The sequence below is a fragment of the Aquarana catesbeiana genome, linkage group LG01 (genome assembly GCF_042186555.1).
Source record: "Aquarana catesbeiana isolate 2022-GZ linkage group LG01, ASM4218655v1, whole genome shotgun sequence".
Lineage (NCBI taxonomy): Eukaryota > Metazoa > Chordata > Amphibia > Anura > Ranidae > Aquarana > Aquarana catesbeiana.
The window spans coordinates 314745404-314769042 of NC_133324.1; the positions used below are offsets into that span (position 1 = coordinate 314745404).

General features: G+C 41.9%; 1 protein-coding gene across 2 annotated transcripts in view; it reads right to left on the minus strand.

The window, feature by feature from the left end:
• Positions 1–459: 459 nt before the first annotated feature.
• TCHP (trichoplein keratin filament binding) overlaps positions 460–23639 on the minus strand; it is a 39486-nt gene continuing 16306 nt past the window's right edge. For both annotated transcript variants that reach the window (XM_073629637.1, XM_073629647.1), the window contains exons 7-13: positions 22938–23050; positions 21195–21261; positions 19596–19768; positions 16814–16895; positions 7139–7324; positions 5139–5282; positions 460–4335 (exon numbers count right to left, since the gene is read on the minus strand). In XM_073629637.1, coding sequence (XP_073485738.1) covers positions 4303–4335; positions 5139–5282; positions 7139–7324; positions 16814–16895; positions 19596–19768; positions 21195–21261; positions 22938–23050 — 798 coding nt within the window. In that variant the 3' untranslated portion in view covers positions 460–4302. The remainder of the gene's footprint in view (positions 4336–5138; positions 5283–7138; positions 7325–16813; positions 16896–19595; positions 19769–21194; positions 21262–22937; positions 23051–23639) is intronic.

Consider the following 23639-nt stretch of genomic DNA (forward strand, 5'->3'; position numbering starts at 1 on the left):
AATACTAGCCTGTAACGGCTTTAAAAGTGTCACCTATGGAGTTTTTTTACGTACCGTAGTTTGTCACTATTTAATAGCCATGAGCAATTTGAAATTTTGATGCTTACTATCTATTTACATAGCACAACATCATCTTTTATATTTTGCCAAAAAATTTGGCATGTGTGCACTAAAATGCATTTGTGTATTTTTTTTCCTGAAAATTTGCGTTTGACAAACAGCTGCGCAAATATCACGTGAGATAAAAAAAAATGTTCTTTCTCCAGGGCCTCTGCTTTCAGAAAATATATAATGTTTTATGAGTTCTAAGCACTTTTCTAAAAAAAAAGCCAATTTTGACATGTATGTGAAAAATGTCAGAATTGGCCTGGACAGTTAGTGGTTATTCTACAGTGAGGGGAAAAAAGTATTTGATCTCCTGCTGATTTTGAACGTTTGCCCAAAGAAATTATCAGTCTATAATTTTAAATGGTAGGTTTATTTTAACATTGAGAGAGACATAAACAACAAAAATATGCAGAAAAAAAACATTTCAAAAAAGTTATAAAATTGATTTGCATTTTAATGAGTGAAATAAGTATTTGATCCCCTATCAATCAGCAAGATTTCTGGCTCCCAGGTGTTTTCTATACAGGTAACAAGCTGAGATTAGACGCACTTTCTTAAACGGAGTGCTCCTAATCTCAGCTTGTTACCTGTATAAAAGACACCTGCCCACAGAAGCAATCAATCAGATTCGACCAAAGAGCTGTCCAAGGATGTCAGGAACAAGAGACTGTAGACCTGCACAAGGCTGAAATGGGCTACAAGACCATCGCCAAGCAGCTTGGTGAGAGGGTGACAACAGTTGGTGCGATTATTCGCAAATGGAGGAAACACAAAATAAAAATTTCCCTCGGTCTAGGGCTCCATGCAAGATTTCACCTCGTGGATTTTCAATGATCATGAGAACGGTGAGGATTCAGCCCAGAACTACACTGCAGAATCTAGTTAATGATCGCAAGGCAGCTGGGACCATAGTTACCAAGAAAACAATTGTTAACACACTATGCCGTGAAGGACTGAAATCCTGCAGCGCACGCAAGGTCCCCCTGCTCAAGAAAGCACATGTACAGGCCCGTCTGAAGTTTGCTAATGAACATCTAAATGATTCAGAGGAGAACTGGGTGAAAGTGTTTTGGTCAGATGAGACCAAAATTGAGCGCTTTGACATCGACTCAGCTCGCCATGTTTGGAGGAGGAGGAATGCTGCCTATGACCCCAAGAACACCACCCCCCCCCCCCCCCCCTTCAAACATGGAGGTGGAAACATGCTTTGGTGTTTCTCTGCTAAGTGGACAGGACAACTTCATGGATTAAAGGGACAATGGACGGGGCCATGTACTGTGAAATCCATGTACCTGAAAACCTCCTTCCCTCAGCCAGGGCTTTGAAAAATGGGTCGTAGATGGGTATTTCAGCATGATAATGACCCAAAACACACAGCCGAGGAAACACCAAGGAGTGGCTCAAGAAGAAGCACGTTAAGGTCCTAGGGTTACCAGGGATTACAATCCACTGGAGAGTACTAGTGTCATTTTATATGTACTGTTGCACTTTGTTTTGTATTATGTCTGTTTTAGCATACAACTTTGGACATCAGATGTGTTCTAATGTTTGATCTACTTGTTCTATGTAACAATAAAAATCATTTTTCTACGCACATCAATGTCTGTGGCCTTTAAAGTCCCATTCAAGGGGGAATAGTTCTTTTGTTGTTAAGGTCCTGGAGTGGCCTAGCTAGCCTCCAGACATTAATCCCCATAGAAAATATGTGGAGGGAGCTGAAGGTTCGAGTTACCAAACGTCAGCCTCGAAACCTTAATGACTTGGAGAGGAGAGAATGACTGTTTTTAAGAGGAAACCGCTGGTGTTTGGCATTAGCCGCAGGCAACAACGAACCTAGGTGTCCCCATTTGCATTTCCCAACACAAAATAAATATCTTGTTTAACAAGCAAATTTAGGTTTATACATGTACATTTATACAAATCATTACAGTATACAGAATAAAAAATGAAATTCAAGTAATGTGCAAAAACAAATCATGTGCCTGCATTTCACAAACATATAAGTAAAGGTGCACATAAACAGGGAAATTCTAATGACTTTATTCTCATAGAACAACTAATAATATAATTCATTATTTCACCTATATGTTTACCATTATATCTCAACTCCAGCCTAAAGGAATTAGTGCGCCAATATGCGCAAAATGTGGCCCCTGCAGACACTAGTGTGTGTTTTCCTTGCTTAAAGCGTAACTCCACTTTTGTTGAGAAAAGAACATCCCCCTCTGTGTAATCTATGTACATTGCAAGGATTAAAACAACCTTTGTTGCAGATTCCTACCTTTTGTTATTCTGAAGAAATCACGGTTTGTTCCTCTGTGCTGAGTAGGTTTAATGGGAGAGGTTTCATAATTATCTATCAGCTGTGCACCTGTACAGCACTAATGAGGAAATCTTCTGGGCCTACATCCCTTTAGATGTGTTCCTATTGAAAGTATCTCACCAAAAATGACATTTTTGTTGCATGGGATGCCTGAAATCTGACTTGTATCTTAGGCAGACTTCTGAGGAAATTGGTGAGCCAATCACACAAGCAGGAAATGATGTTTCTGGGGAGTGATCAGTACACACTCTGTGTACAGAACTCCTAGAGGTAGCCATATTGCATTGCATTTATAGTAAATTACAGCAGCTGCAGATTGAAAAGGAAAGGTAATGTTTAATAACATTCAATTACGATATCACTTGTGTCCCAATTGTATACGCTATATTATTTTTTCCCCACTAAAGTGGAATTACCCTTTAAGTGATTACGCAAGCCAAAAATCTATTCTTTGGACCGGGTTCTAGTAATGATTTTGTTTATACCTTTTTAGAAACATTATTAACCCCTTCATGACGGAGGGTAAAAAAACCTGAACACAGCTTTGCAACTTTGACATGTGTTAGTAAAACTGTACATATCATTGCAATGACTTAATGTATTCAGGTGGATTATACCCTGTTTTTTGCAGGACACATTGAGCTTTCATTTGGTGGTAAATGGTCATAGATATCTACTGTGATTCTTTTTATTAATTATCAAAGAAACTGGCACAAAAAAAAAAAAAGTTTTTGAAGTTTAGCTGTATAATTTTTGCTTTTACCATAACCTACCACTAAAGAACAACTCCAAATAAACTGTCTTGCCCCAGTGATACCCCTTGTTAATGTTAAATTGTTGTTTGTACCCATAGTAGGGCTCAGAAACATTAGTGTGCATTTTGCTTTTTTGTTTTATCATTCCTACCCTGATCCAGCTAATTTTTTTTTTTTTCACACACTTTTCTTTGGTTACATTTTTCTCCTCTTAGGTCCTGTTCACGCCTGAGCAATTTTCTGCTTGAAGCTTGTAGCTCTAAAATGTTCAACAAGCCAAATCCCATTCATTTTAACGGCCCCTGTTCACATTTGAGCGTTCACATTCTGTTGCCTGAAGCAAAGTGCCTGTCGCTTAAAAAAGTATGTGAGCTTCTTTTTGACAGATTATACGCGTTTCAGGCCCCATAGACTTTAATAGAAACGCCTGACTTGAGCGTTTCATGAAAGTTTTCTGCTCAAATAGAAGCTCTCCACCTCTAATTTCCTCTGCCTCTCCGCCTGGTGCTTTCTATTAGCTAAACAAAAATGCCTGAAGCTGTAAAATGCTTGTAAAATGCTTTAAAAAATGCTCGTAAAAAGCTGAAAAAATGCCAGTAAATCGCAATGCTCAGGTGTGACTGGAGCCTCAAGGAGACATAGATACAATGTATCTTTTTCTTCATTTAAAGGGAGAAAACAACACAGGGGCAGGCAGCTGTACAGTCAGAGGTTATCACAGTGATCGGGAGAACTGGACCTCCTAGTTCCTATCATTAGTAAGATACCAGAACTCGGTGAGAGCTCGATCTCTGTGCTGGGAGCATGTTGTGCAGCACGCTCACGGTGGCGCACTTCTGTGGTTCCCCATGTATACGGTATGCCTGTCATGGATGAGTTAAGCTACTAATATATTACCTGGGTGTCTCTAGCCAGAGTTCACATTTTTAATTGTTTGGTAAGGAAAAGTATCCCTCATATAAGATGTTTTATAACCGTTCACAAACCTATTTACAGTAGAATAAAAACCTATTTACAAAGAGTTCCTATAACAAAAATACAGCCATGTGTTTTTTCCTGGGTTCAGACAACTGCAATAGTTGTTGGGTCGTTTGTCAAGCTCTGAGTTTCCCGCTGTCAAGACCAGGCAGGTCTGGGACGCCCAAACACCTGGAGAACAAAAGATGAGAGGTGAAATACATTACAGTCCTCACCCATCCATACACCCTACACACGGACACATTCAGAAATGCTAGAGTGGAGAATCTATTAAAGGTTCACTTTGATTTTCCTACCAGCTAGGTAAGAAAAATGGCTGGAACCACACTGGGCTCTATTTGTTATTTTATCCCTAAAACCAATAACACTGAATCTATGTGTACAGGACCATAAATCCAGAAGACTGGCCAAAGCAGTCAGCCACAGCGTGGGAGCTCGCAGAACTTTAGCTCCATTTTAAGCAAAAATAGTATTAAAATGAACATAATGGAAATTCATACTGAGAAAATATGCAAGCTGCTATTTCTGTTTTTTTTTAAATTCTATCCTCCTAGCTGTGATGTTGATCCAAAGGTTGTATTACCTTCTGGAAATGTGGATCAGATGTTATGACTTTCCTCTGACTTCACTACCTTCACAGTCGGATAACTAATTTTTAGAGAAGCAAGTCAGCAATGGCAGCCTCCATACTTCTCTCAGAGCAGGCTTCATTTAGTGATAAATTCTTAAGCCTTAAACCCCGCACAAGTAAACATTTTCAGAGCAATTCATTTTTAGCCACAGATTATTTGCCAACTCTAAAATCTTTTTCAGATAACACTTGCAAAGATCATAAGTGATCATATGTAAATTCCACACCTTTTAAAGATCTGAATTTCATATCTGTTTGTTACCATCATCACATACTGGTAAAGAAACTTGCTTCCATTTATACTGCGTACAAAGCAGAAAGGTGATGTTAGAGGACCACTTACCTTTTTCTGATAACCTCTTTGTGTCATGATTTCTGCCTCCTGTTCTACTAAATCATCATCTTTTTCTTCTGCCAACTTCTCCTCTTGTTCTTCCTCTTCCAAACGCAGCATCTCTTCCATTTCCTTCAAACGCCGTTCAGAAATCTACAAAAAGGTAATTTAACAGGTAGTGGGCACAGAGCAAGACAAACAACTTGGAATCACTGTTTTCTTTTCAAGTGCCTCCAAGGATTAGCTACATTCACCATAGTTAGAGCCTTCTAGTATGTCAAACACCAGCTCACAACAACCAAAGACTCTCTTTTCTCTACAGCAGTGGTCTCCAAACTGAGGCCTGGGGGCCAGATGGGGCCCCTTGCTTTCTTTTATCTGGTGCTTGAGACACTATTTCACTGACGCCAACAATGAGGCATAATTCCCATCCTCACTGACCCCAAAAATGGGACCCAATGAAACCAATGATAGGGCAAAATTCCTCCCAATGACACCAACGATGGGGCACATTGTCTCCCAATGACACCAACGATGGGGCACATTGTCTCCCAATGACACCAACGATGGGGCACATTGTCTCCCAATGACACCAACAATGGGGCACATTGTCTCCCAATGACACCAACGATGGGGCACATTGTCTCCCAATGACACCAACGATGGGGCACATTGTCTCCCAATGACACCAACGATGGGGCACATTGTCTCCCAATGACACCAACGATGGGGCACATTGTCTCCCAATGACACCAACGATGGGGCACATTGTCTCCCAATGACACCAACGATGGGGCACATTGTCTCCCAATGACACCAACGATGGGGCTTTTTTTTTTTTTTTCCAACACTGATGTCAGCAACTTTTCTACTCACACTGGCCACAGTCTGACCTATGCCCCCCCCCCCCCCCCCCAAGGTTTGAAGGACAGTAAACTGACCCTTTGTTTAGAAATTGTGGAGATCCCTGCTCTACATAAAAGGAATTATTCTTTTCACGATCCATTTATTACACTGGGATGTTGTCCAAAGATCGCAACAGATCAGTGCCTCAATTTTGAAGGACAGCTGAATCTTTCAATTAGCCATAATCTGTGACAAATTTGCTAATTAATGGCCACTCTCAGTCAGAAGATCTCCAAGGGTCTGGGCAACAGTTAGAATGTATGCCTAGGCATTATTGATTTTTAGTCCTAAAACTGCCTCCTCCTCTCTAGATCATGTCTCAGCATTTATTGTTATACCTTGTTTCTGTAGCTAGAAACTGTTCCCCCCTTTTGCAAGGACAGCTGCCAGAATTTGAGTCCCTGCTGATATAGGCACACCCCTTGAACTATATGGTTCAATGGCCCTTTCCCTATATGCAGTGTGTTGTCAGGCTCTTGGAAATCAAGGCAACAGCATTGTTTTGCTGGGAAAGAATTTAATGTATGCATGTAGAGTGGGACAGAGAGGGCTAAGGATAGGTGGTGTTTTGTAGCCCAACAGGCAAGGCTAACGATGCTGTTTGGGGTTTCAGTGCAGCAGACACTTTATGCTGTCACTTTTTGGCAGATCAACAGCCATTTTTCTGCACCATGTTTTTAAACGTAAACTTTAAAGAGAAACTTCAGCCCCCCCCCCCGCCCTTTCTCCTGCGCTGTCCCCCTTACCTATTATGCTGGGTTCTCTTTAAAATGTATAATCACCTGTTCAGTGGATCCAGCGTTGTGTTCTGCCCTCTTAGACCTCCTCAGCTGACTGCCTCTTCCAGGTTCAGGCAGCCTGGCCCCCATTGATGCTATACATCTCTGTCCCTCTGTCTCCTGGCTGCTGTGTTAATGGGCACCCATGACCTCTTTGAATATGTGATGGAGGTCTCCAAGGGGGTTGCATGAGCCTAGGCAACAATGAAGGGGAAGGGGGATTGCTGCTGAGGAAAAAAACAAATAGCCCCCCCCCCCCAAAAAAAAGGAGCTGTGTGGAGGCGTGGTCCTAAATGTGCAGCGTGAAGTTCCACTTTAAGTTACCTGTGTCTCCAGTTCCAGCCTACGTGCAGTCTTCTGCTCCTCATCCTCTTTCTTCGCTCTAGAGGTCAGCTGTCTAACTTCTTCCAATTCTCTGATAAGTTCTTCACGAGACTGTAATGATTCCCTCTGAGCTTGTCTATTCTGCTCTATCTGCTCCTTAATCTGTAATTGTCTTCCATGTAAAACCTGGTAAAATAAAAATGGAGATGAATTTCTACTATAAATCAATCCCAAGGGTGTAAGTATAGCCATAGTGAATCCTTTGACTGATATTGTACCCAGCAGAAGTGGGCCAGTACATTCCAGAATACTGTGGATGCTTAGTGATTTAGATTGTCAGCTAAAAGCATTTACTAGATCACTTTAGATAATATATCTTTTCCCTGCCAGTGCAGTTAGTATGCTGTGGTCAGTTACTGTTTTAGAGCAGAGCTGTCATGGTGGGATCACATTTTAAAGCTGAGCTCCAGGCAAACACCAAAAATACACAAATAATATACATATATACAGTGCCTTGCAAAAGTATTCACCCCCTTGGCTTTTTACCTATTTTGTTACATTACAGCCTTTAGTTCATTGTTTTTTTAATCTGAATTATATGTGATCGATCAGAACACAATAGTCTAAGTTGGTGAAGTAAAATTAGAAAAATATATACATAAAACAATTTTTCAGAAATAAAAAAACGATAATTGGCATGTGTGTATGTATTCACCCCTTTGTTATGAAGCCCATAAAAAGCTCTGGTGCAACCAATTACCTTCAGAAGTCACATAATTAGTGAAATGATGTCCACCTTTGTACAATCTAAGTGTCACATGATCTGTCATTACATATACACACCTTTTTGAAAGGCCCCAGAGGTTGCAACACCTAAGCAAGAGGCACCACTAACCAAACACTGCCATGAAGACCAAGGAACTCTCCAAACAAGTAAGGGACAATGTTGTTGAGAAGTATAAGTCAGGGTTAGATTATAAAAAAAATATTGAAATCTTTGATGATCCCTAGGAGCACCATCAAATCTATCATAACCAAATGGAAAGAACATGACACAACAGCAAACCTGCCAAGAGACGGCCGCACACCAAAACTCATGGACCGGGCAAGGAGGGCATTAATCAGAGAGGCACCACCGAGACCTAAGGTAACTCTGGAGGAGCTGCAGAGTTCCACAGCAGAGACTAGAGTATCTGTACATAGGACGACAATAAGCCGTACGCTCCATATAGTAGGGCTTTATGGCAGAGTGGCCAGAAGAAAGCCATTACTTTCAGCAAAAAACAAAATGCCATGTTTTGACTTTGCCAAAAGGCATGTGGGAGACTCCCAAAATGTATGGAGGAAGGTGATCTGGTCTGATGAGACTAAAATTGAAGTTTTTGGCCATCAAAGAAAACGCTATGTCTGGCGCAAACCCAACACATCACCCAAAGAACACCATCCCCACAGTGAAACATGGTGGTGGCAGCATCATGCTGTGGGGATGTTTTTCAGCAGTCAGGACTGGGAAACTGGTCAGAGTTGAGGGAAAGATGGATGGTGCTAAATACAGGGATATTCTTGAGCAAAACCTGTACCACTCTGTGTGTGATTTGAGGCTAGGGCGGAGGTTCACCTTCCAACAGGACAATGATCCCAAACACACTGCTAAAGCAACACTTGAGTGGTTTAACCACTTGAGCCCCGGACCATTATGCTGCCTAAGGACCAGAGGTCTTTTTCCAATTTGGCACTGCGTCGCTTTAACTGCTAATTGCGCGGTTATGCAATGCTGTACCCAAACGAAATTTGCGTCCTTTTCTTCCCACAAATAGAGCTTTCTTTTGATGGTATTTGATCACTTCTGCAGTTTTTATTTTTTGCGCTATAAACGGAAAAAGACCGAAAATTTTGAAAAAAAATGATATTTTCTACTTTTTGTTATAAAAAAAATCCAATAAACTCAATTTTAGTCATACATTTAGGCCAAAATGTATTCGGCCACATGTCTTTGGTAAAAAAAATGTCAATAAGCGTATATTTATTGGTTTGCGCAAAAGTTATAGCGTCTACAAACTAGGGTACATTTTCTGGAATTTACACAGCTTTTAGTTTATGACTGCCTATGTCATTTCTTGAGGTGCTAAAATGGCAGGGCAGTACAAAACCCCCCCAACTGACCCCATTTTGGAAAGTAGACACCCCAAGGAAATTGCTGATAGGCATGTTGAACCCATTGAATATTTATTTTTTTTGTCCCAAGTGATTGAATAATGACAAAAAAAAAAAAAAATATTTACAAAAAGTTGTCACTAAATGATATATTGCTCACACAGGCCATGGGCCTATGTGGAATTGCACCCCAAAATATATTCAGCTACTTCTCCTGAGTACGGGGATACCACATGTGTGGGACTTTTTGGGAGCCTAGCCGCGTATGGGACCCCGAAAACCAATCACCGCCTTCAGGATTTCTAAGGGTGTAACTTTTTGATTTCACTCTTCACTGCCTATCACAGTTTCGGAGGCCATGGAATGCCCAGGTGGCACAACCCCCCCCCAAATGACCCCATTTTGGAAAGTAGACACCCCAAGCTATTTGCTGAGAGGCATATTGAGTCCATGGAATATTTTATATTTTGACACAAGTTGCGGGAAAGTGACACTTTTTTTTTTTTTTTTTTTTTTTTTGCACAAAGTTGTCACTAAATGATATATTGCTCACACAGGCCATGGGCCTATGTGGAATTGCACCCCAAAATACATTTAGCTGCTTCTCCTGAGTATGGGGATACCACATGTGTGGGACTTTTTGGGAGCCTAGCCGCGTACGGGGCCCCGAAAACCAATCACCGCCTTCAGCGTTTTTAAGGGCGTGAATTTTTGATTTTACTCTTCACTGCCTAACACCGTTTCGGAGGCCATGGAATGCCCAGGTGGCACAAACCCCCCCCAAATGACCCCATTTTGGAAAGTAGACACCCCAAGCTATTTGCTGAGAGGCATGGTGAGTATTTTGCAGCTCTCATTTGTTTTTGAAAATGAAGAAAGACAAGAAAAAACTTTTTTTTTTTTTCTTTTTTCAAATTTCAAAACTTTGTGACAAAAAGTGAGGTCTGCAAAATACTCACTATACCTCTCAGCAAATAGCTTGGGGTGTCTACTTTCCAAAATGGGGTCATTTGGGGGGGTTTTGTGCCACCTGGGCATTCCATGGCCTCCGAAACTGTGATAGGCAGTGAGGAGTGAAATCAAAAATTCACGCCCCTTAGAAAGCCTGAAGGCGGTGCTTGGTTTTCGGGGTCCCGTACACGGCTAGGCTCCCAAAAAGTCTCACACATGTGGTATCCCCGTACTCAGGAGAAGCAGCAGAATGTATTTTGGGGTGTAATTTCACAAATCCCCATGGCATGTTTGAGCAATATATCATTTAGTGACAACTTTGTGCAAAAAAAAAAAAAAAAAAAAAAAAATTTGTCTCTTTCCCGCAACTTGTGTCGCAATATAAAATATTCCATGGACTCGACATGCCTCTCAGCAAATAGCTTGGGGTGTCTACTTTCCAAAATGGGGTCATTTGGGGGGGTTTTGAACTGTCCTGGCATTTTATGCACAACATTTAGAAGCTTATGTCACACATCACCCACTCTTCTAACCACTTGAAGACAAAGCCCTTTCTGACACTTATTTTTTACATGAAAAAGTTTTTTTTTTTTTGCAAGAAAATTACTTTGAACCCCCAAACATTATATATTTTTTTAAAGCAAATGCCCTACAGATTAAAATGGTGGGTGTTTCATTTTTTTTTTTCACACAGTATTTGCGCAGCGATTTTTCAAACGCATTTTTTGGGGAAAAAACACACTTTTTTAAATTTTAATGCACTAAAACACACTATATTGCCCAAATGTTTGATGAAATAAAAAAGATGATCTTAGACCGAGTACATGGATACCAAACATGACATGCTTTACAATTGCGCACAAACGTGCAGTGGCAACAAAATAAATACATTTTTAAAAGCCTTTAAAAGCCTTTACAGGTTACCACTTTAGATCTACAGAGGAGGTCTACTGCAAAAATTACTGCCCTCGATCTGACCTTCGCGGCGATACCTCACATGCATGGTGCAATTGCTGTTTACGTTTGACGACAGACCGCCGCTTGCGTTCGCCTTAGCGCAAGAGCAGGGGGCGACAGGGGTGCTTTTTTTTTTTTTTTTTTTTTCTTTATTATTTTTTTGCTTTTTTATCTTATTTTTAAACTGTTCCTTTCATTTTTTTTTTTTTTAAATCATTTTTATTGTTATCTCGGGGAATGTAAATATCCCCTATGATAGCAATAGGTAGTGACAGGTACTCTTTTTTGAAAAAATTGGGGTCTATTAGACCCTAGATCTCTCCTCTGCCCTCAAAGCATCTGACCACACCAAGATCGGTGTGATAAAATGCTTCCCCAATTTCCCAATGGCGCTATTTACATCCGGCGAAATCTAAGTCATAAAATGCTCGTAGCTTCCGGTTTCTTAGGCCATAGAGATGTTTGGAGCCACTCTTGTCTCTGATCAGCTCTATGGTCAGCTGGCTGAATCACCGGCTGCATTCTCAGGTTCCCTGTTGAGACAGGAGAGCCAGAGAAAAACACGGAAGACGGTGGGGGGGGGGGGGGGGGGCATTCCCTCCCACGGCTTGTAAAGGCAGTCTAGAGGCTAATTAGCCGCTAGGATTGCTTTTACATGAAAGCCGACCGCTGGCTGAAAAGAATGATACCAAGATGATACCTAAACCTGCAGGCATCATTCTGGTATAACCACTCAAAGTTGTGAATGGCGTACCTGAAGACAAAAAAATGGTTAACAATAAAGCACAGTAAACAATAAAGTATAAATAATTACATACCTGAAAAACAAACATGATAAAACATAATAACAATAACAATAACAATAACAATAACAATAAAACACTGCAGAATAGAATACAGTAAAAAAAGAGCAGAACAATAGAGAGAGAGAATAGAGAGAGAGAACAATAAAACGACAACTATTTTTTTTTATTTTATATATATTTTTTTTTTTTTTACACTTTTTTTGTAACTAACTTTTATAACTGTAACCGGTTCCAGGTTCGGGTCTCTCAAAATGCGATGGCATCTTGGGAGACCCTGTGAAAGTGTGCCTAGTCTGTGCAATGCTGTACCCTACGCTAATACTCAACTAGTGTATGGTAGCGTTCAAAACATTCACCAATGCAAAGACCAGGATTGTCAGGACAGAAGGGACAATAATAGCGGGTGTCACGCCTATATCCGCGTTTGCTGCAGACACAACATCTTTTTGGGGGGGGTTCGTTGGGTAGGGGTACTCGGGAGCACATAAAAATGCCTCTCATGCAGCCGACTGCATTTCGTTGGGGGATGTGAATGGGGGAAGTACGGGCGCTGCAGAAGTGGTGGGTTCCCAATTAGGATTGGCGAATGCAGCAGGAAGGGCACTATGGGCACGACGGGCCTGTGTTTGTCTTTTTGGTGGCAGCGGGACACTACTTGTGCTTGTCACCTCACCAGCTTGAACTGCACTTATGGGACTCGCCACGTCACCAAGTGTTACTGCAGTGCTGGTTTGACTATGACCGGGGTGTACTAGGCCGCTGGTGCTTGCCAGTTCAATAAAAAGCTTCCAAAAAAACTGTTAGCGATCGCAGGGATCAGGCCTGACTCTGCGAACGCTGCAGTTATGCGTTTAGTGTTTTGTAAGTGACAGTGATCGATCGATACTGCACTTGGGTGGGCTGGACTGGGCCGGGCGGAGGGGCAAAACGCAGGTGCTAGCAGGTATCTGGGTTGATCCCGCTAACACTGCGTTTTTGGGAACCCTAAACTGCTGGGGACGCTAGTATAGATCTGATCTGATCGGATCAGATATTGATCCGTTCAGATACTATACCACTAAGGGAGGCGTATGCTGCGTGCGTGGGTGTTAGCGGTACTGGCGCTAACCTGACGCTGCCTGGGGCCGGTGCTTGCTAGTTCACCAAAATGCTACCAAAAAAACTGTTAGCGATCGCAGGGATCAGGCCTGACTCTGCGAACGCTGCAGTTATGCGTTTAGTGCCTTGTAAGTGTCAGTGATCGATCGATACTGCACTTGGGTGGGCTGGGCGGAGGGGCAAAACGCAGGTGCTAGCAGGTATCTGGGCTGATCCCGCTAACACTGCGTTTTTGGGAACCCTAAACTGCTGGGGACGCTAGTATAGATCTGATCGGATCAGATATTGATCCGATCAGATACTATACCACTAAGGGAGGTGTACGGTGCGTGCGTGGGTGTTAGCGGTACTGGCGCTAACCTGACGCTGCCTGGTGCTTGCTTGCCAGTTCACCAAAATGCTACCAAAAAAACTGTTAGCGATCGCAGGGATCAGGCCTGACTCTGCGAACGCTGCAGTTATGCGTTTAGTGTTTTGTAAGTGACAGTGATCGATCGATACTGCACTTGGGTGGGCTGGGCGGAGGGGCAAAACGCAGGTGCTAGCGGGTATCTGGGCTGATCCCGCTAACACTGTGTTTTTGGGAACCCTAAACTGCTGGGGACGCTAGTATAGATCTGATCAGATCAGATATTGATCCGATCAGATACTATACCACTAAGGGAGGCGCATGCTGCGTGCGTGGGTGTTAGCGGTACTGGCGCTAATCTGACGCTGCCTGGGGCGACGCATATCACCGCCGGGCGATCAGGGGGCTAAACCTTTATTAGGTAATAAACGGCGGGTGCCCTGACACTATAAAAAATAAACAAACTAACCTGCGTCACCCGTAACGGTTATACGGTGATCAGTGGTGAAAGGGTTAACTAGGGGGCAATCAAGGGGTTAAAACATTTATTAGGTAGTATATGGGGGTCCCTGTCACTATAAAACGCTGACGGCGAACCTAAATATTTACCTCACTAACTAGCGTCACCAGCGACACTAATACAGCGATCAGAAAAATGATCGCTTAGCAACACTGGTGACGGGGGGTGATCAAGGGGTTAAAACTTTATTAGGGGGGGTTAGGGGGGTACCCTAGACCTAAAGGGGGGTAATACTAACTGTCCCAACACTGTAACTGTCACAAACTGACACTATGCAGTAATCAGAAAAAAAAAAAAAAAAAAAAAAAAAAAACCTGCTGGTGTCAGTTTGTGACAGGGGGGGGGGGGTGATTGGGGGGGGATCGGGGGGCGATCGGGGGGGGGATCGGGGTGTTTTGTATGCCTGGCATGTTCTACTGTGTGTGTAGTGTGTTGTGCACTCACATTGATGTCTTCTCCCCTCGGCGCTGGAACGGAAAATACCGAGCCGAGGGGAGATGACATCATTTCCTTTGCTGCTGTTTAGCATACAGCAGCAAAGGAGTGTTCCCATTGGCCGGCGGCGATCGCGAGGGGGGGGCCACGAACGGATGGCCTCCCCCTCATCTCGGATCGCCGGGGAACAGAACGGGACCGCTTCGGGCACCGGGGGGGGTCCGATCGGACCCCCCACCCGCGAGAGGCAAATCACGTACATGTACGTGATTTTGCCTGCCCGTGCCGCCTTGCCGACGTAAATCGGCGTTAGGCGGTCCTTAAGTGGTTAAAGGGAAACATGTAAAGGTTGGAATGGCCTAGTCAAAGCTCAGACCTCAATCCAATAGAAAATCTGTGGTCAGACTTAAAGATTGCTGTTCACAAGCGCAAACCATCCAACCTGAAGGAGCTGGAGCAGTTTTGCAAGGAGGAATGGGCAAAAATCCCAGTGGTAAGATGTGGCACGCTCATAGAGACTTATCCAAAGCGACTTGGAGCTGTGATAGCCGCAAAAGGTGGCTCTACAAAGTATTGACTTTAGAGGGGTGAATAGTTATGCACATTGACTTTTTCTGTTATTTTGTCCTATTTGTGGTTTGCTTCCCAATAAAAAAAAAAAAAAATCTTCAAAGTTGTGGGCATGTTCTGTAAATTAAATGATGCAAATCCTCAAACAATCCATATTAATTCCAGGTTGTGAGGCAACAAAACACGAAAAATGCCAAGAGGGGTGAATACTTTTGCAAGGCACTGTAGGACCTGTTTTACTTGTTTCGCCAAAGGATTTGTATTTCTGTCCATCCAGTTCTGAGATTTACACAGCTCTGCCACACCATAGCCCTGTCTGACAGGGGAGAGGACCTGCTATTTTCTCTGCTGCAGCTCAGTAACACTTAAAAGTATAACTAAAAGCAAAACCTTTTTTTAGTTTTGGATGGAGTGGAGAGGGAGTCAGTTTTTATTGCTGTTTGTGCCCCTGTTAAGGAGATTCACCCTCTCTATTTGTCCTGTTTACCGTTATCATTGAAAGTAAAAGAAAATTCCACATTTTGGGTTGTCCTCAGAAAAGTAATAGAGGGGAAAATTGTAAAATAGGGACACTAGTTCTGGTGACCTGGGGGTCCCCAAGGGATTCCCTTAATTTGCAGGTATTTCTTCTCACTTCCTGTTTGGCTATGGGACAGGAAGTGAAGGGAAATCTCCCCAATTGGACACAAAAAAATAAACTGACAGGGGGTTATAACCCTTCCCTTACTGTATCCAAAATGAGAAAAAATTGTTTGCTATTGTTCTACTTTAACATACACACACCAGCAGCAACCTGGTCAGCTTACCCCTCACTTTAGTCACTTTGCACTCTACTCCTATCAGCATGCTCCATAGACTACAACTGATTTGCTCCGTGTGCTTACTTCTCCCTCACCCAGTCTGAGCTCTACTGTACAGGGACTGCAAGAGGCTGATACTAAGTCAAATACAGGTACTTAAACACTGTTTGAATTAAATTTAAATTACATTTAAGGATGCATAGCTTAATACAGAGCTGCATTTACATGTGTCTTTAATCACAGCCTGGCGCTCAACTTTGAGGTGGAGGTTAGAGAGCCAACGTTCTCTCCAATCTAGAGATACATACTGTATGTAGTTACACCCCTCTGTATTCTGCAAATTTGTATTTATTCATTTTACAGCTCTGGTCATCAATAGCCTTTATAAACTGTTGAATTATGTAAAAGTGGCATGGCATGATGCTACAGAAATATATTTTCTTGAAAAACTAGACTTAAAAGAACTGCGGTCTACTTGCATAATTTGTAATAAAAACATATTTGCCATTCTGAAGCTTCCCTCCAACCACTTTGCATATTATTTTATATATACTGTGATTCTATACTTGCCAAATTTGTTGCAGAAATCTCCCTCCACTAAGTCCGGCTAAAACCATTTTAACTGTGGGCAGCTGAAGCTGCTGCCTGTTCACTTCCTGGATTTACACAGACACACACCTCCAACTCTGCAGCTCTCATTGGCCCTCTTATGACTCATCCCCCTCCGTTCCTGGCAAACTCTCACGAGAGTGAGAGAGAGAGCTGTGTATGATGTCATAAGCCTAGGCTTTTCACCAGACAAAAAACAAGAAGTGGGATGTATAAGGTATTTACTGGCAGAAAAAAATGTTTTACTATCCAAAGTTAAAACAACAAGGACAGAAGATTTAATAGATGGAAAGTTGAAAAAATGACTGAAGTTCCAATTTAAACTCTCTAAAATTCCTGTAGAATAGCTCCTGTGGCAGAATTGGTGAAGTGTAGCTAGTAGTATACTATCCTTTTGCAAACAACATAAACTCTGGCTTCAGCTACCTCTTTCATGAGTCGATTTCTTGCGTTCCGCTCCCTCTCCCATTCAGCCTCTCTTTTCTCCCACACTTGTCTGGCTTCTTCTCTGCAGAGTAAGTGGAAAATTAGCAGGCACAGAAAACATATTTGTTACAATTTCATTGGTTTCCAACAACAAAGCAGACAACGGTCAGCCTTTAAAGCCCAACTCCACCCAAAAACCGGCGTCGGCGGTAAAATGGCGCTATTTTTATCGCCGCTTTACCGTAGTTTTAGCGGCGGTATTCGGCCGCTAGCGGGGCAGTTTTACCCCCCTGCTAGCGCCCGAGAAGGGGTTAAAACCACCGCTAAGCGCTGCTGCAGCAGTGCTATGCCGGCGGTATAGCCGCACTGCCCCATTGATTTCAATGGGCAGGAGCAGTGAAGGAGAGGTGTATACAGGACTGTTTTTACCGTCCTGCCAGTGCACCGCCCCAGTGTGAAAGCCCTCGGGGCTTTCACATTGGAGACACAGCAGCGGCTCTTTCAGGGCGCTTTGCAGGCGCTATTTTTAGCGCTGTAGTGCCTGCAAAGCGGTCCAGTGTGAAAGGGGTCTTATGTACAGTATTTTTAATTTATTTTATATTATGGAGAACTCTAAGGAAGACTGACATATTTTATATTAGAGCAGAGATTTCCCCATCTCTAAATGCCACCTCTGGACACAGAGATCATCTGCAGCCAGTTTGTATGCGGCAAAAAACACTAACCCTGGGCACAAACTGACTGCATATATAACATATAATTGCATGCAAACAGCAGCACCTACAGAGTACAAATCTGATAGACACCGCTGACAGCACCTGCTTGTTGCAAGCAGCATTTACAACCATCATCAAGAATCGGCTGCCCCTGGCTGACATATTGGTCATCTGAATGTAGCCTTCACGTTTCAAAGCACTGTGCCTCTGTCAAAGTCAGACAAGTAACATGGCAGAGCTCAGCATTCACTAAAGTTGCATGAGCACATGGAAATATCCCAAACCAAAATTGTAGATGCCTCTCAGGCTATAGGAATCCCAATCAATAAAGCCGACCACCATGAGTGCAGGCTAGGGTGAAGCTCGTCCCAGCTTCAGAGAGCAATGTACAGGGAAGAAGATGATCATATGAACCGCACATCTCTGCAAACCCCAGGTAAGAAAGTGTAACAGCCTCAGCCTTGGCTCCAGCCAGGCCATATCCCCAATGTGTTTCATTCACACTGGAGGCGTGGCTTGGCTGGAGCCCAGGCTGAGACTTTTACACTTTCTTACCTGGAGTTTGCAGAGATGTGCGGTTCATATGAACATTTTCTTCCCTGTAAACATGGAAATATCTCCACACTTGTCATCCTTGTGAAGATATCTGCTCCTCAGCTCTAGGTTAGAAGCCACAGCATCCAATCAAATTGAAGCTTCTGTTCACTAAATGTTACCTTGTGGTGCAGGTTTGAAATAGTAACTATATTTAAAGTATATTGCATGTCTCAATACTAACCTTTTTGTTAAATGTTATAGCCTGAAGAATACACATAACAAAAGGCTTAATGTTTGTTACTACAGTAACCAAGACACGAATCACTGATAAATATAGCTCTAATGACATTTAAGTATCAGTGAGTACAGAACAGACAACGTGAGAGGATTACTTTATAATTATGTCGAGCTGTCAGAGCTTTTACATGGATTGAGGAGGTCACAGCTGCTTGAGAATGCCTTGCACTGCATTCAGTGTTAGAGGATAGTTTTAATACTGTAAATGTTTTACATGAAATGATGTATGCCTGAGGATCTGTCACTTACCTATAGATTACAGATGTAGGCTCGTCATCTTTTCAATCAACTCCCCCAAAGTGGGCGAGTTTAAGTTACTATATTTCCCGGGGCGGTAAAAATTCAGGACTCGTTCACATAGCATGCATGCGCTGGTATGTAGTTTGAACTTGCTCTGTGGTGAAATGCATTCCTAACATGCACTGTGACTCATACAGCATCAGAACGCAGTGTACAGAGCAAAAATGGACTTCCTATTTTTTTTTTTTCAGCACACACCAATGCAGCATGTTGGTGTGACCTGATGCCTTAGGACACAAGGATATTCACCTTGTCTTTGCTCTGGGATGGTAATGGTCAGAGCCAGTCTATAGTTTCACGTACAGATAACTAGGAGCTCATTAATTATTAATGTTGGCTACACACATTCCAATCTGACTGGACAGTCTCTTTTAGATTTACCAACAACTATGCAGTGTGAGGCCTGCCTATATAATCATTTTATTTTATATCCCATCAGGCAGGCCTTTGAACTATAAAGCTGTTTGTAAATTTAAACAAGGTTGTAAAAACAGACTGGAATGTTTTTAACAAGCATTATAGAAATTAGAAGTCAGCAGACACCTTTAAAGTATGTGAGACAAAGTCATGTCAGGCAAAGGCTGCCACTTCTGATCACCTGCTAAAAAATCCTTATTGACTGGCTGTTATGCTGACCTTATGGCCTTAATATTTTAGGTCACTGACCTGGAAAAAGCAATGCAGATCAGTAAAGAAAGTCAAGAGCTTTTATCTGCATATGTATTCTAAATAATATTTGCCTGGAGGTGGGCTTAAGTTGGGGGTTGTTGTGGTCACTGTATTTGATCAAGGTTTAAGATCAGAGCATTATTTTCTCATGCCAAAAACGAATCTATCATTCTTAATTTTACTGCCGAGAATAATAATTTTGCAAGAATAAAGCAAGTGTTTGCAATTGGTTTCAGACTGTGGAAGGAATTGTTCAGGTTCACCTAAACATAGTATCTATCTCCGCCTCCCGCTGTCTCTCCAGACGAAGCTGCTCCTCAATAACACGTTTCATCCATGCTGCATCAGCTGCAGCTTGCTCCCTTCTAGCCGATTGCAGACGTTGTTCTTCATCCTCCTTACTTATCAGAGCAGAGAGGATTTTCATGTCCATTTCCTGCAATGACAGAACAAATTCTACAATCAAAGATATGGTCACGTTACAAAACGCACATAATCAAATGGCACTTTCTACCCAACTGCATAAAAGTGCAAGTGGCACATTTGGCAGCTCTTAATCGGGTTATATTTTCCATTGGAGATGGGGGGGGGGGTCATTACAACTACAGTTCTCCATGATCGATATATATATATTTTTTTCCAAAGTTGTTTTTATTAGTCTTAGAAAAATACAAAGCAGATCCTTTTGCTATTCCCTGGCTCAAAAAGCACACAGCATAAAAAACAAAAGCACAACAATCCCAACTGTAGCCTCAACTCTGGTCCCCCTTGATCAACAAGGGTAGCAGCCTCCATGGTTGATATTTTACCATCATACCCTTACCTCCCTTCCACAATTGCTTCTCATCCCGACACCATGCCTAGAGAACAGGCGACTAAATGACTACATATGTTTTATGGTTATTGTGTTATGGTACTCATATATTGATGTGGTCCATATGACGAGGTCTATATGTGTTACTGCAGGTAATTAAGTTTCACAGAATGTTTGTACAAAAGATGTACTTATATATTTGTCTTTGTTTCTTTATAAAAAGGTTTCTCTAATCTGCATAGGTATGCTTGAGAAGTCTGACTTTGTTCCAAGAAACATGCCGAATGAACAAAAGCATATGGAGTACTTATGTTAATACATGTTAAGGATATCATAATGAACACCATTTTTCTTTGAGCCTTTGTAAAGATTTTTAAGCTATTGCTATTGAGAGGCTTCTTTTTATCAATATATAATTTAAAGTTGAACTCCAGAAATTCTGTTTTTTAAACAGGGACAGTTTGGCTACATAATTATTCATCTTTCACGTCCAAGGGGCTACTGAGAAAATCTCGTATTCATTTAAGGAAATACAAGATATTTGCTGAATGGTGGAGGTAGAGGTGCAAGTAACTTCCTGTGTGAATCGTGAAGACAGCGAGTGGCTCCAGGAGCACCGAGAGCAGGACAGCGCTGACTGAAATGTATCATAGGCTATTACAGTAGTTACAGTTACAATTTCAGCATCCCCAATGGCCCTCTGGATGGAACACATGGATAATTACATGTAACCAAGCAGGCCCAATGTAAATGTAAAAAACAGATCATTTATGGAGTTTACTTTTAATAAAGAAATTATATTTTTTACAAAATGCTGTCTATAGTTACTTCATGCCATATAATACCTCAACTGCTTTACAATGGTTATGCTACACCATAAATACTTAGTGAGCTCTATAATGCAGGCCTTTCCTTGGCTAATCCTATTAGTTCAGCTTGCTGAAAAGCTGGGTCCAAGCCGTTATACAGCCACTGACTGTGCAGGCAAGATACAAAGCTTAAAGGTTGAGCTTGTTTCATTTATAATTATATAAAGTATATGTCTTACCAGTTCTTCTTGTATCATCTGGGCTCTTCTCTTCATCTGAGCTGTATACTGACGACTCAAGAAATGACTAAGAAATAAATATCATATAATGAAGAGTTATTCTGGCCTTTAGTTTCTTGATCATTATTTTTATTGGAAGATTAAACAGTGTATAGTCAACCTACAAGACAATTCGATAGCCCATTCCTATAAACTCTCATAACAAGTTAAAGTGGTAGTAAAGGCATTATTTCTATTTTTACCTACAGGTAAGCTTATAATAAAACTTACCTGTAGGTAAATGAGTATCTTCTAAATGTACACAGTTTAAGAGATATTTTAGGGAGCAGCAGTCGGTGATGTCACCTGTGCAATGCATACTAGCACATTCTGCCTTTACCTTCCAGGGTTTTTTTTTTTTTTTAAAGGCTTTACGTGTTAACAAATGTGAGTATTCAAGTAGTTAGCAACATGAGCTTTAACACTTGGAGCAGCATATAATGTAACAAACAATAAAGCTCAGAGAAGGCAGCACATAGAGGGGTTTAATTACTAAAAGGCAAATCTGCTTTGCACTACAAGAGCACTGCAAGTGCACTTGAAAGTGTAGTTGCTGTAGATCTGAGGGGGACATGCAAGCAAAATAAAAAAACAGCATTTTTGCTTGTACATGATTGGATGATAAAATCAGCAGAGCTTCCCCTCATTTCAGATCTTCCCCTCAGATTTACAGTGAGTGCACTTGTAGTGCAGAGTGGATTTGCCTTTAGTAAATCAACCCCAGAGTGTGGGCTAATGTACACAAATTATAAATATAGAGCAAAAAAAAAAAAAAAAAAAGTATAGAAAACTGGTGAAAATGAAAAAGAAGGGGAGGGAGGGGGAAGGGGCCAGGGACTCCCAAGTTCAAGGTAGCACACATCCACACGGTGTCTGGATTTTAGTTTCAGTCTTACGCATCACCTAAAGTGTTAATAAACCCTTGTTTTTTTACATTAAAATAATAAACATGTTATACTTATCTGCTCTTTGCAATGGTTTTGCACAGAGGAGCCCAGATCCTCTTCTTCTCGGGTCCCAGCTGACACTCCTGTCCCCTCTTTCCTGCCGGGTGACTCCACAGCAAGCAGCTTGCTCTGGGGGCACCCAAGCAGGCATGCTCCCGAGCAACAGCTCTGTGTGTCCATTCACACGCTGAGCCGTGGCTCTCCCCGCCCCCCCCCCCCATCTCCTGATTGGCTCACTGGCTATGGCTGACAGCAGCAGGAGCCCATTGCTCCGGCTGCTGCCAAAAGCCAATCAGGAGTGCGAGTGGCAGAGAGTCAAAGTTCCCGTGGACATCAATGGATCGAGAGGGGGCTGCTGCACACAGGTTTTATACCTTCATGCATAGAATTCATGAAGGTAAAAACCTTGTGCCTTTACAACAACTTTAAAATATTATGGTCAGTATATAAGTACCAATAAAATAAATAGTACTGTATTTCTTATTCCTAACTTTAAACATGCTATCAAGTAAACTGAACCTGCCTGTCAACTCTATAAAATATATTGAAATATGTAAATCTTAAAAATATTTTGAAAATAAAAAGCAGCAACTGTTCACACATGAATGACCAAAGGACACCTAGAAAGCCTATACTGATCCTTGACTGTAATAGTTAGTACCACAATATTACCTTACTCTGAATACTCGGGTCAATCAGCCATTCAAAATTTTTACTGCACCGAAAATCGTATAAATTTATATTTCTTTTTCCATACCCAAGCTCTGTTTTTTTCTGCCTTTCTTCAGTCTTCCTCCTTTCCTCCTGCAGCTTCTCCACTTCCCACTGCTGTCTTAGTAAATCCTCCTGTTCCTTCTTTAGATTCTGAGCCTATGTAAAAAAAATAGAAGCATGTTATAATCTGGCACAAATGAAAACAGATATTGTAGAAATTCTTCTGGAAAAAAAAAAAAAAGAAAAAAATCCTGTGTTCAAAAAGACGGTCAGATGTAAAAATGATTCAGATATTGCCCAGACAGTAAGGCACTAGATCTAAAATAACCTTACTAATCTGGCAGTCTGGACGGCACAGTGGCTAAGTGGTTGGCACTTCCGCCTAGGGTCATCGGTTTGAATCCCAGCCATTTGCCTGGAGTTTGCTCCAAGCTCCCTATGCCTGTGTGTTTTTCCTCCAGGTACTCCCACACTGAAAAGACACGCTGGTAGGTTAATTAGCCCTGGCATGCATATGTATGAATGTGAAAGTTAGGGACCTTAGAAGCTAAACTTCAGTCTGCAATGAACGTTCTTTGGAATCCATTTAGCTTCTGGATATCGCTGCATTTTATTCTGGTATTATATTTGTGCAGCTGCCTGTCCTGCTAGCTATACCTGTCAGTACTCTCAGTACTCAGTACTGTCAGGACCTACTTTATCAGAGGTTCAGAGGATAAAGGTGTTCCCCAGCTTTAGCATCTTC